This window comes from Lytechinus pictus, chromosome 4 (assembly GCF_037042905.1).
Source record: "Lytechinus pictus isolate F3 Inbred chromosome 4, Lp3.0, whole genome shotgun sequence".
Classification (NCBI taxonomy): domain Eukaryota; kingdom Metazoa; phylum Echinodermata; class Echinoidea; order Temnopleuroida; family Toxopneustidae; genus Lytechinus; species Lytechinus pictus.
The window spans coordinates 12,266,450-12,284,812 of NC_087248.1; the positions used below are offsets into that span (position 1 = coordinate 12,266,450).

Consider the following 18,363-nt stretch of genomic DNA (forward strand, 5'->3'; position numbering starts at 1 on the left):
GAGTTTGTAGGGTACAATACATAGGGGAAACCAAGACCACACTCAAGAAACGATTCTACGGGCACAGATCCACCGTCAACACAGCAAAGCTTGGCACTCAAGTTGGCCGCCATTTTAACCTCCCCAACCACTCCGTCACTGACATAATGCTACAGGGCATCGAATCTTTAGGTACCCGTCCTGACTCAGTCCGTACTAGCAGAGAGAAGCTCTGGATGAGACGACTTCGCACCACCCAACCTCATGGCCTGAACATCCAAGAGGGGAACGACTGATTATTCTTTCCTATCCACTTTCAATTTATATATACATATATTTTTTTCCCTCAGCTCTTTTGAATAGTTACATTATAGTTTCTTCCTCTACTTTCCTCCCATATCTCATACAAGCTCAGCTCCAATTTTTTCTTCCTTATTCAGGTGATATAATAATTATTATATATATATTTTTTTTTTCCACTCACCTCTTTTAGATTTACCACATTTGCTTATTTACATGTATACTATGGTTTCTTAATAATACACCCCCTCTCTTCTATATTTGCTTTTACCTTTTGAGGCAATTTGCTTCCTCTTTTTCACACATACAGGTTTTTTTTTTTTTTTTTCCTACTATATAGTCTTTTGGTTTTTTTCCCGTCACACCTAGCGGATCACAATATAAGTTACACCATATGTGTATTTATATTTTTTCATATACATTTCTTTTTTGGATATATTTATATACATATCACTTATAGATACATATTTACACTGACCTTCTTCTCTTAGTTTGTTAAATGCTTTATCATATATACTTATATGTCTTTTGCACATTATCAGTTGTTCCCCATTCCTTTCCTTTTTTCCCCCCACTCTTATGCACCAGTTTATTATGCCTTTCTTTGTAACCTGTTTGACCCACCTCTCACTAATTCTCTTGTTACTCATCCCTCTATCACTGTATTGTTCCAGATCCTGTTTGATGTTGCCTGCCTCATTATCTTAATCCCTCTTGGCTTGAGGTCTTTTACTGGCCTTACTTACACTAACTTCCCTTTGTCTGCCTACTCCTTTTCTTTAATCCCCTTCACTAACCTGATTGGTCTTCTCTACTCACTAATGCCCCTTTTGTCTCCTTGTTTCTAGTGTTGCTGTAGCTTGTTTGTGGCCTATATTATGGTTGTTCCGCTTTATATGTTTGTCATTTTGCCTCCGACGAAGATTCTGCTAGGATCGAAAGCTTAGGCCCCTTTTTGACTTTCTAACAAAAGAAAAAATAAGCAGCAAAAATAAAAATAAATAACAATAATTAGAATAATAATAAAACATATAAAACACCAAAACATAAATTCTGCAGCATAAGATACCAAATAAGCATTACACACAATATATATATATGTACAATAAAAATATACAGTACATGTATAAGAGAATAATAATGCATTGAATAGCATTTTATACACTTTGTTTGGACATACATGTACATAATTCCACTTAAAAAGCAAAACTCAAAGAAAAGACAATCATTAAAAAAAAATGAATACTCCCATAGACATGACAAAGTAAATTTATATGAAGATGGAAATGTACACATGATACATGTATAAATTTCATGTGCTAAATAGCAATATCAGTGTTCATATGTTAAATCTCCATTTCTGAAAATGCATGGTAAGTTTATTATTTTCTTTGGCAATACCATATTCAAGTTTTTTATTAACAGCAATAAAGGCTTAATTTATAACCTTCAAAACTTAGTGGCTTATTTTGAAATTTGCATATATAAATATAATATTTAAGTAAGAGAAACAAAAAAATTAGGAATTTGTCAGACTCAAACCAAACATTTTTTCAAATATAGAGACAGTTTGTAGTTTATCAATTATCTTAGCAATAGCCTTAATAGCTTCAACCCAAATGGGTTTAACAACAGAGCACTCTATAAACAGATAGACATACGTTTCAGGGGCAGCTTTACAAAGAGAACAGTTAGGGGAGTCTTTTCTTTTAATTTTATACAAAAAATCATTTAAACCTATTGCTCTGTGAAATAACTTAAAATAAAAAGAACGAATGCGCATACTATAGTACATTTGAAATTATTTAGATGAAATTTTTCCCAACCGACCTGACCAGTATCATCAAGGTCTTTCCAAAAAGTCATTTGTTTTTCTGAAAGACATGGTTCTAATATAACTCTATATGCAAATTTGGGGACCTTGTGAGTTTTCAATAGTTGGTTTCTTATTTTGTCAAATATCATATCTGTGGTCAGGTCGGATGTGACCAACCAATCAGATGGTATATTTTTCAATAGAAAATTGTTTATGGCCAGGATAGGGAGGGTTAAGCAAATCACTTATATAAACTATTCGTTTGTCAAGCCAGTCTTGGTACAAAAAATAATGCTTTGATTTTGAACAGATATTCTTATTGAACCAAAGCACTGGAAAAAACCTATTGAAGAAAACGTTACATTGAATTCAGTTTTAACAAAATATTCTCTGAATATATACCATGTATGGAGTGATTCAGCCAATTGACAGGATGTTAATTTATTCAAAATACAGAGAGGAGCATAGGATTTCCATAAAATATCACTTTTACATTAAAATTACTTAAAGTAGACATTTCAATTGATTTCACAAGCTTTCATAATTATCATCCAGGAGCTTTTCGACCCATGACATTTTCTGTGCCACAGAGAAAGCATATGGATCAATCATTTTTAAGCCACCTCCACTAAAATCATTGCATATAAATTGTCTTCTGACCCTATCACTGCCACCACCCCATATAAATTTAAACAAAATTGTATTCAATTGTCTAAAAAAAAAATCTTGGGTATTTTGATACAAAAAACTGGAAAAAAAATAAAAGAGTTGTGGCAGCAATAGGGTCTTTATGACACAGATCTTCCCAACTAGAGATAAATTTCTAGCGCACCAACAGTTTAAAGTACTTTCAATTGATTTAAGTTTCACCTTATGATTAAGATCATATAATTGTTTTGTGTTCAATGAAAAATGTATACCCAAAGTTTTAAATTAAAATTTATTCCATTTCAAACCATTCTCAGAAAATTGAGCTAAATGTGAACCCTTTTTAGATCCGATCCATATTGCTTCTGATTTGGAAATATTGAGTTTACAACCAGAACTTTCAGAAAAATTATCAATTGTTTCAAATAATGATTTAAAGGATTTTTCAGAGCCATCAATAAAACGGGTAGAATCATCAGCTAGCAAAGAAATTTTCAGTTCAGTAGATGTACTCTCAATTGGAATTCCACTTATATTTTTTATTTTGTCTGATAGCAAGAGCCATTGTTTCGATCACTAATAAAAACAAGTAAGGGGAAATGGGACACCCTTGAAAAATTCCTCTTTCCATTTTTATCGGGTTAGTCAAATGTCCATAATTAGTAACATAGCTTCTCCTGGAAGAGTAGAATACTTTCATCCATTTAATGAATTTGTCGCTAAAATTAAACTTTTTTAATACATGAAAAAGAAAATCATGGGAAACACTATCAAAAGCTTTTTGAATATCCAAAAGGAGAATTGCACCTGCAGTTTGGTTAAATTTTGTATTTTCTATTATATCATTAATTAACCTGATATTGTCCCCAATATTCCTGCCCTTTAGGAATCCGGATTGGTCAGGGTGAATCAAATATGTGAGACATTTTTTCAAACGATTTGCAAGAGTTTTGGCTAGGATTTTATAATCTACTGTGAGCAAAGATATAGGTCTAAAATTTAAAAGTAATAAGTGTCCTTATCCTTCTTGGGGATCAAAGTAATAACACCATTTCTTTGAGAGATCGACATTAACCCATTTTGTAATGAAAAATTGAATGAGTCTAATAGCATATCAGACATTCCTTCCAAAATACAATATAAAATTCTGCCGGTAAGCCGTCAAGACCTGGTGATTTATTGTGCTTCATTGATGTCAGTGTATCATATAGTTCCTTTTTAGAAATAGGCTTTTCAAAAAAATCCTTATCGACATCACTTATCTGTGGAATTTCAATAGATTGCAAAAAATGATTCATTACATTACTTGATTCATCTGAATTATCAGCATTGCATGGCTTCCTATACAACGTGTCGTAAAATGAATTAATTTCTTTCAATATAGTGCATTGAATCATTGTTTTCGTTTTTTTATTTTAAAATACTTTTCTTCTCTCCCATTCGTTTTTCAAGATTACAAAAATATTTGGAACTCTTTTCTCCTTCTTCAGCCCATCGGATTCGAGAACGAATAATTAAACCTTGAGTTTCTTCATCTAAGATGTCATTTAATGCTTGCAGTAAAAACTCTTTTTCTTTAAAAAGCTCATCATTGTCTAAATCAATACTTAATTTATTATCTATATCCTCTATTTCTTTCAAAAGATGTCTTCGCTAAATTATTTTCTTTCTTTATGCGTGCACAGTATTCTATACATGTACCGGTAATTGTACATTTAAGAGAGTCCCATAACAGATTGGGGTTAAAATCACTTGCAGAATGAATTAATTTAAACTCTTCAATTTTCTCTTTAACACTTTCGATAAAATTTACATCATTGTGCAAATACTTGCAATTCAGTTTCCAGAAGCTTGGACCCCTTACTGGTTGAGCGTCTTTAAATTTTAGAATAACAAGAGAATGATCAGATTGAATTCCTGGAACTATTTTAGACTGCACACAATTAGTGACAAAATTATCTGAAACAAGAATGAAATCAAGTCTTGATAAAACTTTAGGGGATTTTTTATACCTCTTATCAGTGGCGTACCTAGGATTTTTCACAGGGGGGGCAAAATTGGCCGCCCAAAAAAAAAAAAAAAAAAAAAAAAGGGGGGTCATCAATACAAAATAAAGATTTTCGTACCAGAAAAAATTTGACAAGCAAACAAAAAAAAATAAAAAAAAAAAAAAAAAAAAAAAAAAAAAAAAAGGGGTCATCAATACAAAATAAAGATTTTCGTACCAGAAAAAATTTGACAAGCAAAAAAAAAAAAAAAAAAAAAGTCTTCAAAATCTCGTCAGGGGGGGCAGAGTGCCCCCCCTGCCTGCCCCCCCGTAGGTACGCTAGTGCCTCTTATACTGCTTAAGGTTTGGGTGAAAATTATGCAAAATATCACACAGATTAAACTCTTCTATCAATGATAATAACAGTTCACTTGCTTTGTTGTTTGAATGGGTGACCTTACCCCCTTGATAGTCCAGAGGCCCTAAAACCGCATTAAAATCGCCAGCACAAATCATTGAAGTGTAATTAAATTGTCTATCTTACTAAAAACTTGATGAAAAAAGTCAGGGTCATCATTATTCGGACCATATAAATTGACTAAATAAGGGGCACCCCATTTACTTTTGCAGATATTATCAGGTATCTCCCATTAGGATCAGAGTAAAGTGATTCTATTTCCATGGATACATGGTTCCGGATCAAAATGGCTACCCCTCGACTAATTGATGCATAGCTAGAGAACCATGCTTTTTCACCCCATTGCTGTTTCCAAAATATTTAATCTGCTTTTAACGAGTGGGTTTCTTGAAAAAAAAATAATGTCACTTTGGATGGATCTTAAATAATGAAACACTTTACGTCTTTTCACATAATCTTGAATCCCTCGACAATTAAACGTACATAATTTTAGATCCATAATTTTAGGGTGGGGCATAATAGTGAAATATTATTACCATTAAACAAGATCTTACAGAATATGGGGAAACAGGATTGCATGAAACAAGATGACTGTCAACATAACGTTTCTTTGGGGTATTATATCATTTTGAAGCTGCATGAGATCGTAAACTGTGGTAGAAAGAAAAATTGACATAATTAGAAGAAAACAAAAAACAAGCAAAAAAAAGGAAAAACAAAAATTGCAAAGCTAACAAACAAGAGCACGCTGGTGCACAAGATATCACAGCTCAGGGCTTCAAATAAAAAAACTAGCCGTAGCCAAATGTGCAAAAAACAAACGCAAACCATGAAACAAGCCAAAATTCACACCAAAATGTTCATGAACAGTGAACCATTTGTTTTCCTACAGTTTGAAACATGAATTAAAAGAAATAGATATTAATGGACCTTACCCACAAAACAGAATAAAAAAGTTAAATGATAAATGTTAATAAATTTTTAACCTTCTCCTTGTTCCTTCCTTCCCTTAAAAAAAAACCAATAACAGTACCAAAATCCACAATGTAGGGATATGGCATACCATAAAAAGGGGTAGGCAATCCTCTCATATACATGTATACACTGCCAGGTAACAAATAAATCAACCTTTAAACAACACTGTAACATATCCAATGCATACCATTTATGTTATAGTTACAATATACATTGTCTTAGATACATGTAACACATTTCCATTGATCAGTTTGTTTTTCGCTTTCGATGGATTCGAATGTTCCTGAATACCTCCCGAATTTTCTTGCATTCGCCGAGAGAGAGCAAATTACTCCCAAAACCACACAAATATTTGTATTCGGATGAATTCGCAGGTGATTTGGTTCCGGTGATACCCTAGATTTACGGTCCAAGCACTGTGCTTTCGGGCATATTCGTTCCGATTCGGGTAGTCATTCGGCTGTAATCGTAGCAATCGGGCGTCCTTTCGCTTGATTCTAGCCACTGTTCGGGTGGCATTCGGCTTTATTCGGGATGGCCAAAATTGATTCGGGTCTATTCTTGGCGATTCTGCGCTGAATCGGAACCTATAAGAGACGAATAAGTTCCGAAACCACGGAATCTGGCCGAATTTAGTTTGGGAGAATTTTGTTTTGGTGCAAAGCTTTGGTCATGTTGGTGTTACCCATATATTTTTTTTGTTCAAGATTTAAAGTGAAGGATTTATTGGATACTTTACTTTTGGCTCTCGTAAAGATTTGCAGTAAAAATATTCAAAGTGTTGACATTCCTCAGGTTGCAACTGGCCCAATGCCTCTACCCCCCCCCCCTTCGTGATTGAAGGTGAGAATCTCACCCATACACTCTGTGAGAAAAGTCTATAGGTGTTAAGTTTGGAAGTGCGGGTACGTTAGATTACGTTGAGGGTTACAAGTGCGAGATTATTAAAGAAATTCATTTCATTGTGACAATACTAAGATGCGATTGACTTGGTGTTTATCATTTGTATTGGAATAATAACATTGCATATGTGACCAAGTAATTGTGATGAAATAACATGTGAAATTATATGGAAAGAATTCACTTTAATTGCAGCCCCGAAACAGTAATTTTGAACTATCAAAAAACAAAACATAGATGTATTTCGTTTTAACTAGGCCTACAACACATAGTTTACTCTGATAGAAAATTATTTTCATGCATATTTTCTAATCTTCGTTGTTGTTCTTTTCCCATAGATTTCGTGGGTTTGTGTCGAATCAGCTACCAACCACCAGCTGGCCATTTAAGTCCGTCAAATACTGTTCAGTAAATTTAGTTATTTTGATCCATCCAAAAAAACAAAAAGAGGAAATAATTCACCGAAATTCACATGAACAATTATTCTACTTTAAGAACGACATTGACGAGACTAGGGCCATTATGGCAAGAAGAAACCCTCCGCCGCACAGTGTAAATGATAAAAGGAATTCAGTACAGCCCACTTTCGGTCTCGAACTTACAGTACAAGAGTTGAATCATCTACGACGGAATGAACGGAACCTGGCGATTGCATTAAGAGCTCGGAAACCACTTTTGGAAACACTGCTTCTTCAGGATGAGTTGGGGGATGAAACTATGGCAAGTCTTCTCGGAATTGTCATCTCACTTTCAAAGATAGGAGGTGATGATACGAAGGAAGTGTATCGATTCCTAGCTAGCAAGCAATTCATTAAGGTTCACCTTCTTTTGCTTGCCTTGAAATGCAGAATGGATATCGCTTTATGTTACAAAGAGAATACTCTTCTGAAAGTTATTTCAGTTTTGATGGCATTCAATCAGTTTCGATGCGAGATTAAGGGGAACTTGGAGATGGTTGCTGCAGTGATACACGATACCATTGAGTATGCACTGAATGCGTCTGATAGAAAGGAGTTCGAAAAGGGAATCAGTGATGTCAGAATGATATTAAGCAAAGAAGAAACTGGCAAAGGAGGACACACAGAAGACATATTCAACATCCCCATATTTCCAACTGCTGGAGAGGTAATAGATCCAGATGCAGCAAGACTCCCCGATTCACTTGCAGAAAATTGCCATTCTGTGAAAACCCATCTGGAATGCCACTATCGTCTTTTGAGGGAAGATATCGCACAACCTCTTCGTGCAGTGATTTCTAAGTATCATCAAGTAAACAGAGAAATGGGGCTTGAAGCTGCGAAGAGGAAATGCCATATCATTGATGATGTCAAGTTGCATGAAATCATCACAACGCATACTACTAAAGGTGTCACATTTCGTGTTCAGTTTAATACATCTTCCCTCCATAATGTGTCTTGGGAGACATCAAGGATCCTTTCCTTTGGGAATATGGTCTGTCTGACCAACAACCACTTTCATGACATGATTTTTGCCACAGTGGCTAAGCGTGATCCATCATGGTTAGAACAGGGCTTTGTAGATCTGCGACTTTTCAGGGTAGATGATGCTGGATTGCTGATGTCTGGTCTTCACTTCTTTATGATCGATTCTCGGAAGTATGTCGAAGAATCATACGAGGTACTCGATGCAATGCGGCAAATCGACAGCAATGCACTTGCTTTTGCACCACATGTTGTCTTCCACAAGGCTCAAAATGCACTTTCGGGTCATTTAAGGAACGACCCAGAAGTGCAGTACGATATCGGGCCCTTGATGAAACCCGAGTGCGGTTCAAGTCGGCCTATGCTCCGAACAAGGTTAACACCTATCCTAGATACGGAAAAGTGGCCCGCAACTCATCAGCTGTGTGTCGATGGGCATCAACTCGCTGCTATCCAGGCAGCTCTAAAGAAACAGTTGACTGTCATCACTGGCGCACCAGGCACAGGGAAAACGTATTTAGTTGTGAAGCTTATTCAGCTTTATCTTCTAAATAACAGGCGCTGGGGTCCTGTCGTTCACTCATCACATGAGGGAAACAGTAGTGGCCCACTTCTTTTTATGTGTGCCAGTAAGGCAACACTTGATGAATACCTTACCAAGGTTGCCTTCTTTCAGCGCAGTGGAATTGTACGATGGGCTGGTGACAATACAAGGAAAGCCCTTCAAGACTATCAAATTGAACACCTGCGGAAAAGTCATCCAGCTCCAACCGCAAACGAAGACCAGATGTTCAGAGAGAAACTTGAAAAATGCAAGCGACGTCTTGGAAATGTACGCGCCAACTTGGCAAATCTTCGAACCAAGATATTTCCTGAAGAGATCCTCAAAGATGTCATGGACGAAAATCACTCCCGAAACTTGATGGCAGGTAGGAAAGCAGATTCCCATACGGGTATCTTGGAATGGCTTCTTTCAAACTTCTGTGAAAGCGAGCTTTGTGACCTTAAAAAACACATTCCTTTCAATTTGTCACGTTTTACATGTCACCATGGGGACGTAGATAGATGGTTTGAGGAGAATATTTTATTTGTGCTGGATGCACTCGCTCCCCACATGTCAACCCGGACCAGGAACTTTGTAGGTAAGCAACTTGGCTCCAGAGACAAGATGACAGAGTCCGAGTCAAAGAAGATAACAGATATATGGAGCCTACCGTTGGAGGACCGATGGAAGATGTATCGCCTTTGGACTAAAAAACTGGAAGCCAGGGGTCTCCAGAGAGCTGTGACCATCTGCAAAGAAATGGAACAGGTCTGCCACGAGTGTCAGAGATTGCATGATGCCGTAGACGAAACTATTCTTCGTGGTGCATCTATAATAGGCATGACTGCTTCATCGGCTGCAAAGAATCAAAGGGTTTTACAACGCATCAACCCACGAATCATCATCATTGAAGAAGCGGCCGATGTTTTGCAGTCAGTCACAAATGTTGTAATCTCATCTGGCTGCCAACAGCTCGTAATCACAGGCGAAAATGTCCCAAAGATAGACCAATTTCAAGGAGTAAGGAATATGTCAGAAATACACCGCATTCACTCGTCTCTTTTACAACAGTTGGTCGACAAAAACTACTCCGTTTATGAACTGAAACGGCAGTATCGAATGAGTCCAACTGTATCCAAGCTAAGCCGCCAACTGTTTAACTACAAATATGATCATGACCAGGTAGCTATTGAGTTACCGTCTATTAGCGGAATTCAACACAACGTTTTCCTAATAGATCACCATGCACAGACATCTCCGGCAACTTATGAAGCATCGTTGCTACTGGAACTATTCAGCTATATGATAGGTCAGGGTTTCACACGAAGGCAGATTTTAATTCTTGTGAGTTTCTCTTCGCAGCAGAAACTCTTCGGCAATGAGATGAAAGACCGAATTCTGACTGTTGATAGCTATCGAGGTGAAAGTGATATCATCTTGTTCATGAGTAACGCAAGCGAAAGGACGAGCAGGCCTGGATGTCTGCTTTTAGACCAACGTATTGCCAAGGTGTTAAGCAGCGCTAGAAGAGGTCTGTACATTACTGGGAACTTCTCGTTCCTGTCAAGTCAGTCGCCTATGTGGAGCAGGGTCGTAGAAGAAGCAAGGCGACTTGAGTGGATTGATCACTCTCTCAAGTTAACATGTCCTTTTCACCCGGATTATCCAATCTGTGTTTCTTCGGTTGATGGATTTCAGCAGCGTAAAGAGAAACGAGGGTGTGGATTAACGTGTCAAGTTCGTTTGGACTGTGGACACGGTTGTAAGGAAATCTGTCATGACCATGATTCTAAGCAGGCAACTATCATCTGTAAACAGCCTTGCAACAAGCCAATTTGCAAGAATGGTCACAAATGCACAAAAGCCTGTTCGGAGCCCTGCGACACCGAATGCAAAGAGAGGATGGAAAAACAGCTCCCATGTGGCCACTTCAAAAGGCTCCTTTGTCGTCTCCTGCCACACCACGCTACATGTAGAGATAAATGTGAACGGTTGCTTAGCTGCGGTCACAAGTGCACTGGACTTTGTGGAAACCCATGCAATCAGGAACTTTGTGTTGAGAAAACGACGAAATCCAACTGGCCTTGCAAGCACGTTGTAGAGGTGCGTTGTTGTGATGGTCCAGAATCCTGTCCTGGGCCTTGTAACTCTATCCTTGCATGTGGACACCAATGCTCTGGAACTTGTGGAAAATGCCGACGAGGAAGACTACATGTGGTATGTCAGCAGCCATGTGGTCGGACGCTTGTTTGTGGGCATTCTTGTGAAAGTAATTGCGCAGCCCAGTGCCCTCCCTGTACGAAACAATGTCAAAATAGATGCCAGCACAGTGAATGTAGGAAGTTGTGTGGAGAAGCTTGCATACCATGTAAGGAATCTTGTCTCTGGCGATGTCCTCATGTCTCTTGTGGGATGCTGTGTGGAGATCCTTGCAACAGAAAGCCATGTGATAAACCCTGCAACAAGAATCTTCCTTGTGGACATCCTTGCATTGGAATGTGCGGAGAAAGATGTCCAACCAAGTGCCGTGTGTGCGACAGACAAGAAGTAACAGAGATTTTCTTTGGTAGCGAGGATGAAGAAGACGCAAGGCAAGAACAAGGGTTTAATTCTAAATCTTAAGCACGGTAGGGATTAGTCAATGAATTTTTTGAAGTTGCGTCTGGCACAATCTATCTGATATGCTGTCAGCATAAACATATGTGCACATCATTTGCAGGATGGCCCTTTCTCAGTTATGCATACAATACCTCTATTTCTGAAGATTATGGCATAATGTTCATGTACTTTTAATTTCTAAATGAGGGCTGACCAACAGTGGTATTCATATAGATATAAAGTCTTCAAACTTAAATTAACTTTCATACCAGATGAGATTGGTTTAGTCACTGGTTTGGATAACACATTTCTTTATTAATTTGCTCTTGCAGATTTGTTCAGTTAGAGGACTGTGGCCACGTAATCGAGGTGGAGTCTTTGGATCACTTCATGAGCATGACCCAGGAGAGCAGTGATGACGTCACTATCCAGGTTATTGAGTTTCCTTGTCGATGTATTCATTACAATTTTCAAAGTGACATCTTCCATACGCAGAGTACGTTTTGAAAAAGCACTAATCTGAACGCAGAGACAGGTATAGGGCAAATACACACAAACTCCAGTTCATAAGCCTAAAGCTGCTTAGTACTATCTGGGAAGCCAAAGTACATGTTTAAAATGAAGATGTAAGTTTTGCGGTTGGTGTATATGCTGATAATTTACATTTTTGTATAAATTGTATATAGGTACCTTTCGAGTTGAAAAATAGCTCTTTTCCCCCTTGGGATTCGGTTATCCGTAATTTCCACAGATTTTCGCGTGTTATAATGTATGAACGGCACGGTGCGCGCAGAAGGCAAGGGAGATCCTGTCAGAAGGGCCTACTTCAAGACGCAAAAGAACCATTATTCCTTTCGTACATCCTTAAAATGACATATACTAATGATCATTCATGCAAAAATCGGGCAATTTGGGAAAACTTCCCCATAGGTACCCTAAGCAATATTCATACACCATTCCCCCTGACAAAATCTGCCTCTTGTCTATTAAGAATAGCGCATTCTGATTGGTTGTTTCTTTTTTCGGGCGATAGGTCGTTTAATGAATATTCATCACTATTGCTATATATATCTGGATATGATCTCTGTGATTGAAAACATCGGAGTCGGAGAAAGAAACAAAGACTGTACAAATCGTCGTATCCTTAATTGTTTTCATTTTTTTTTCAGGCCTAGCCCTAGGACCGAGCCCTTACATTAGGTCTTATTGTTAGAAGACGATGTTGTTTTTAATGCGCGAAATACCTCGACATTATTTTCAGCGCGGTTTTGTTTTGTCCTGGGACTGGGTCAGCTCCGGTAATTTAGCCACTTCCATCAGTCTTTATTACTGTCCATGCAGATGAGAACTTGCAGTACATCGTCTGCTTGGTTGCCGACGTTCATTCATAAGAGTTAAGGCCACCGCACACCTTACGACCCGACTGGTCTGCGAAAAGTACGTAGAAAGTCAATTATTCGGTCGATGAAGTCCAGATTAAACACACGCCCATGCACGCATGCATGGCTAGGCTTATGCGTTCGGTTCGGGTGCCGGCGTGCTAACCCCCCTAGGTTTGCGCTGCACTGGTATTTCGATATCGCTGTCCGAGCTCCGCGACTAGCTATTTTGCATATTCATGATCATGAACCGACCCACAGTGGGCCAGAATAGAATGAGTTGAAAGTGCGCCAATATTATATTCCGTGTTATATTTTTACTTTAACATGCTGATTGAGGGTAATTTTGGGCGTAGAATCGACTGAACATAATTTAAAGCCGATATGACGTCACTTTGATAACAAATTTTGATTGGCTACTTAAAACCTATCTGTGAAAAGACAAATTACGCTAAACAATATGCATTATAATGAACTTTGTGTTATATGTTACTTTCAGATTGACCAGAGTGAATGTTGGTTTATGCTTCTCACATGCCTAAAAAGTGTGTATGAGATCCTGAAAATTATTTTATGGCATCAAAATTATCATTAGATTTTAAAAAAATACTTACAAATATTAACCGTGCTTTGTCAAGCGGTGTAGACTTGGGTAAAAATGCAGAGTATATAACATCACGAATGTTTTACTATGAGGAGGGTTTTTGGCTGAAATTTTTCCACCAGTAACTTTTATCTCTGGAAGAGGGGCGGGTAGCCCTTACATGCGTTATCAACCTGTATTTTGTTTGCATTATGCCTGGAATTCATGTCATTTTCATGGAATGGAAGGGGAATCGTCCTCGCCGTCCAAAAATGTACGGCAATGTACACCCCACACGGTGCGCTGTGATGACTGCGCGGTATAAAAATGACCGTTTTCTAACAGGTTTTGGGGTGTTCTGTCAAGTAAAATCGGCTCTAACATGAAAACGGGCAGCTAAATTTGGTATTGACTTAAAGCTTAGACATCTGGCAAAATGATGATGATAAAATTTAAACGGAAATCCACGGAAATCTAAACGTTTCTCATGTAAATGCAAAAAACATGGATTATCAGCCTATTTCGAGGAATAATTATCCTATAAACCTCCTGAAATGTGTCTTTTATCTACTTTGAACCCTTTCACACGAAAAAAGAATATATCAGGAATATGTGGGTGCCATTTCCGATTCCTACATGAAAAACCTCCTGTGAAATGGTTTGTTTTTCAACTAAGTTATCATATACGCGGCATTTCGCAAAATGTCACATTTTACGATTCGAGGTAGGAAATTAACAACCTTTATGCAAATTCCCGAATGAAATATTTTGCTGAAGTATTCTTCAAAGTGTTGTCTTTCAGCTGGACATGACAAAAATTAAAAATTTGAAATTGCCCAAAGTGACATTTGGCGCACTTTTGTTTCGCCCCGGCCCACTGTGCGATCCCGGTGCTATACTCGCTGATTGGCTAATATTTTGATGTGTGCTTGTTAGCAAATGAGGTCAACGCGTGATAGGTATGAGGTCCGTCATCGCGTGATTGGTTAAAGAATATTTATCGGTTACATGTCGTAATTCCAAAGATTCGTTATTGCGAAGGTTCGTAATTCCGAAACACGTAAATTGCCTATACTTCGATGTTCGTTAATCCGAAAACGAAAAAGGGTTCGTTAATCCAAACATTTGTGGCGTTATTCCGAAGATTCGTTATTCCGAAGGTTCGTCAGTCCGAAAACGAAATAAGGTTCGTTATTCCGAAGGTTCGTTATTCCGAAAACGAAATAAGGTTCGTTGTTCCGAAGGTTCGATAATCCGAAAGCGAAATAAGGTTCGTTGCTCCGAAGGTTCATTAATCCGAAAACGAAATAAGGTTCGTTGCTCTGAAGGTTCGTTAATCCAAAAACGAAATAAGGTTCGTTGTTCCGAAGGTTCGATAATCCGAAAACAAAATAAGGTTCTTTATTCCGAAGGTTCGTTAATCCGAAAAATTAATTAATCGGTGGCAAAGCTGGGAAAACCGGAAGGGTAAGCGTGGTGGAGGGGGGGACACCGTTGCTATTCAATTGTTATGAGGGTGGGGAGGCAAAAAAAGTAGAGTAATTAAGTAGAGCAAAGCCTTTTTGAAGTGATTTCTTATTTTGGTAAAATATATATTTAGGCTTTATTTCCGCGAGAGAGTGTATCGAGCGAATGGTTTGGAAAAATGTTCAAAGCTGATGTTGTAAAACTCGTTTTGGGGGTCAACTGTCAATATGGCATCCTTGGAAGGTGTTGCGAGCGTGAATCGCAAGCTTAAACTTCTGGACATTTCAATAAGAAATGAAAATAAAACATTCTGAGCAGTTTATGCAATCATTGAAAAGATGTGCATCTAACTGAAAAAAAAAGAATTAACACGAGACCGAAGTGCGAGCTGAAATATACTGACCAGAAAAGGACTGCGTTTAGTAACTCATTAATAGGATATATCGAATAATGCGAGTGCGAAGCGCGAGCTAAAAAGATATTCCAGTCTGAAAACTGGACATTCTAAGCCTTTTTTTATAACCGGAAACGGAGAGTACCTTACTAAACAATAAATGATAAACCCCAAAAAATTGATTTTCTTAACTAAAATGTATACTTTAAAAAGGGTATTTTATTTTGAAAAAGGGCACATTTCATTTTGGAAAAAACAAGGGAATTTCCAATTTTGGAAAAATAGTATTTCGTTACTACGGGGATTATTTTGGGGGGTACAAGTGCCCCCTGCCCCCCACCCACTTTCACCGTCCCTGTGGGAAGGGGTTGATCTATCGTTAACAGAGGCGTTTACGTACGCAGAATTCTGTCAAAGGGATGATCATAGGCTTATGAGGCTAGTTGATGTTTTTCTCTCATTGCTAGACCTGCAAATTTATTTGATTGTTTATTTTATTTATTATCGAAATAACGAACATTCGGAATACTCGAACCTTCGGAATAACAAAGCATCGGAATTACGAATGTATGCGTATTTATCATTCACGGTCAGTAACAGGTTTTCATTGCTTGTATGTTATGACAAAGACATACCTCATTAAGCGTTTGTTCGCCGATGCGTGTAATTTTTTTGTAATGTATGCCTTCACATTTAAATAATTAAAATTCTATTCTGTTGGTAGATTTTGATAAAATAGGAAGTACGAGTAGAAGCTCAGTGACAGACGCTTTGGGGCACGATGCATCCCATCGATCCATCACATCTATACTCTCACTTCCTCATACAGTCACTTCATATCGGCCTTGGTAAATCTGTCAACCTACTAAGGCAATCGATGTTTTTTTTTCCTTCTCAGTTTAGTCGAAGCAATTCCTGTGATTATCAAATAAATTTCAGGGAAATATTGTTGCGAATATAATAATTTGTTACTGCTCGCTTTCGTAAATGAGAGTCGCGTTTTCTTAGTAGCAAGAACACGAGTATGTATGGAATAGTTGTATCTTCGGGCCCGTGGTGTTATTTTTTTTTTTAAACTAATTTGCCATATTTGAATATAGTTATGTGTGTTTATTTATTTTTCTTTGTTGGTTTTGGTTTCAGCTGAAAGGATGTCCAAAATGCAAGACGCCAATTCGGAAGAATCTTCGCTACGGGAATACCATCAAGCAAACTCTAAGAGATGTGGAGAATGTGAAAACGAAAATGAGAGGAAGTGAAGTGGAGATCGAGAGCAAGATGAAGGAGCTGACGGATAAGTTGTCTCAACTTAGAACCCACACGGCCTTCATGGGTAGCTTTCTTGATGATAAAGACTTGGAAAGACTCACTAGAAAGCTTACTCGGAGAAAATATCTAGAGATGATAATTGCTCGCATTAACAGGTGTACGTTCTTGCAAGCTACTGCAGACGTCTTTGCAAAGATGTTTTCTGCGAAAAATGTCCCGTCTCTGATTGAACCTCGAAAGGCAGCCACAGAAATGCAACTAGGAGAACTGAAAAGCGAAGTCGTTGAGGGAGAGCTAGATAAGTTCACTGATCAGCAGATGAACGACATACAACGAGAGATTTCTCGGGCTAGTCTTAGAGTACAATCCATGGCTCTTCTAATGCACAACACGTACACTTTGGATCGCAACATTCAGAATCGCCATTTAAAAGCTTTCGACGATATTGTTAACAAGGCTACAGAATTTACCGCTGAGGACGAGAGTCAGGCTATTCGGCTTCTCCAACAATTTGAATTGGAGATTGGTAAGATGGGGCTTGGTATTACCGAACAAGAGCGTGTACAGATTATCAAAGCCGTGGGTCTTAGTCAAGGACATTGGTACAAATGCCCCAAGGGTCATGTCTATGCCATTGGGGAATGTGGGGGCGCTATGGAAGAGAGCAAGTGTCCAGAATGTGGAGCAAAAATCGGTGGAAGAAGTCACCGCTTGACCGCCGAAAACCGAGTAGCTACCGAGATGGATGGTGCTAACCGACCAGCCTGGCCCTTCGGCAACATCGGTTACGATGACTATGAACCGCATTTTGATCAGCAAGAAATTCAAGAACAACTTGAAATTGAAAGGCAAATAAGAGCAATGCGGGAGAGGCGAGGACTGTAGCATGTTATAGGGCTATCATCATTGGCATGTAATTCTTGGATCGTGCAATGAATCAATAATTCTGAAGGGACTTAACTTGACTCAAACTGTAAAATTACTGAAAATTGCGAGCGATCAACAATGCAAAACAAAATCTGACTCCATAACGAAAAAAAATATTTGTTTTTAATATGTTATAGGCAAATTATCCACTTCTGGAAGGATATTTGAAAATTTAAATAACAATTGTTTCGAAGAGGAAAATAGGAATTTACTTTCTTCAGAAATCTACCCATTCTGTCCGGAGGCCCCCATAAAAAAAAAATGTGTTTCACAATTTGTTCCAATGAATATACATGTTAGCCGTTTAAATGTGATAACATTTGAAATAAAAAACAACAACAAACAGACAAGTTGAGCACTAAACTGTCAATTAAGGAACCTTCAATGTTATCTTGAAGTAGTCCACCGATGCTCAATCTTTAGGAAGAATAAACATTTTATTCCAATTTCTACGGGACAAAGCGCATGTCTATACTATTCTTTTATCTTATTTTGTTATGTCTGCTTTGGGGAAACGAAGAATAATGCCTTACATGTAAAATAATCAAACATTAGCTCTGGGGCACCCGAATGAAAGAATTGCGTTTTAACAACAGTAAAAACAAAACCAATATCACGCGCAAGCCCCTAATGTGCGGATTTCATTGGATGAAAAGAAAGTTGCGTTGTTTTATCTCGCCTGAACGAATTTCGGCAAACACAGTAATCACTTTTCCTGTTACTTTGTTAAAGCACCT

The 18,363-nt window shown here is 38.0% G+C and overlaps 1 protein-coding gene across 1 annotated transcript; it reads left to right on the top strand.

Annotated features, from left to right (window-relative positions):
- The first annotated feature begins 7,467 nt into the window (after positions 1–7,467).
- Positions 7,468–18,091, top strand: LOC129259009 (NFX1-type zinc finger-containing protein 1-like). The gene is made up of 3 exons (XM_054897276.2): positions 7,468–11,600; positions 11,940–12,039; positions 16,574–18,091. Exons 1-3 carry the CDS (start codon positions 7,546–7,548, stop codon positions 17,582–17,584), a joined length of 5,166 nt encoding a protein of 1,721 aa, XP_054753251.2. The 5' UTR covers positions 7,468–7,545; the 3' UTR covers positions 17,585–18,091.
- The last annotated feature ends 272 nt before the right edge of the window (positions 18,092–18,363 follow it).

Coding starts and splice junctions, on each gene's coding strand:
- LOC129259009 (XM_054897276.2), top strand. CDS start 7,546: ATGGCAAGAAGAAACCCTCCGCCGCACAGTGTAAATGATAAAAGGAAT. Junction 11,601..11,939: donor GAGGATGAAGAAGACGCAAG/GCAAGAACAAGG, acceptor TTGCTCTTGCAG/ATTTGTTCAGTTAGAGGACT. Junction 12,040..16,573: donor GTGATGACGTCACTATCCAG/GTTATTGAGTTT, acceptor TTTTGGTTTCAG/CTGAAAGGATGTCCAAAATG.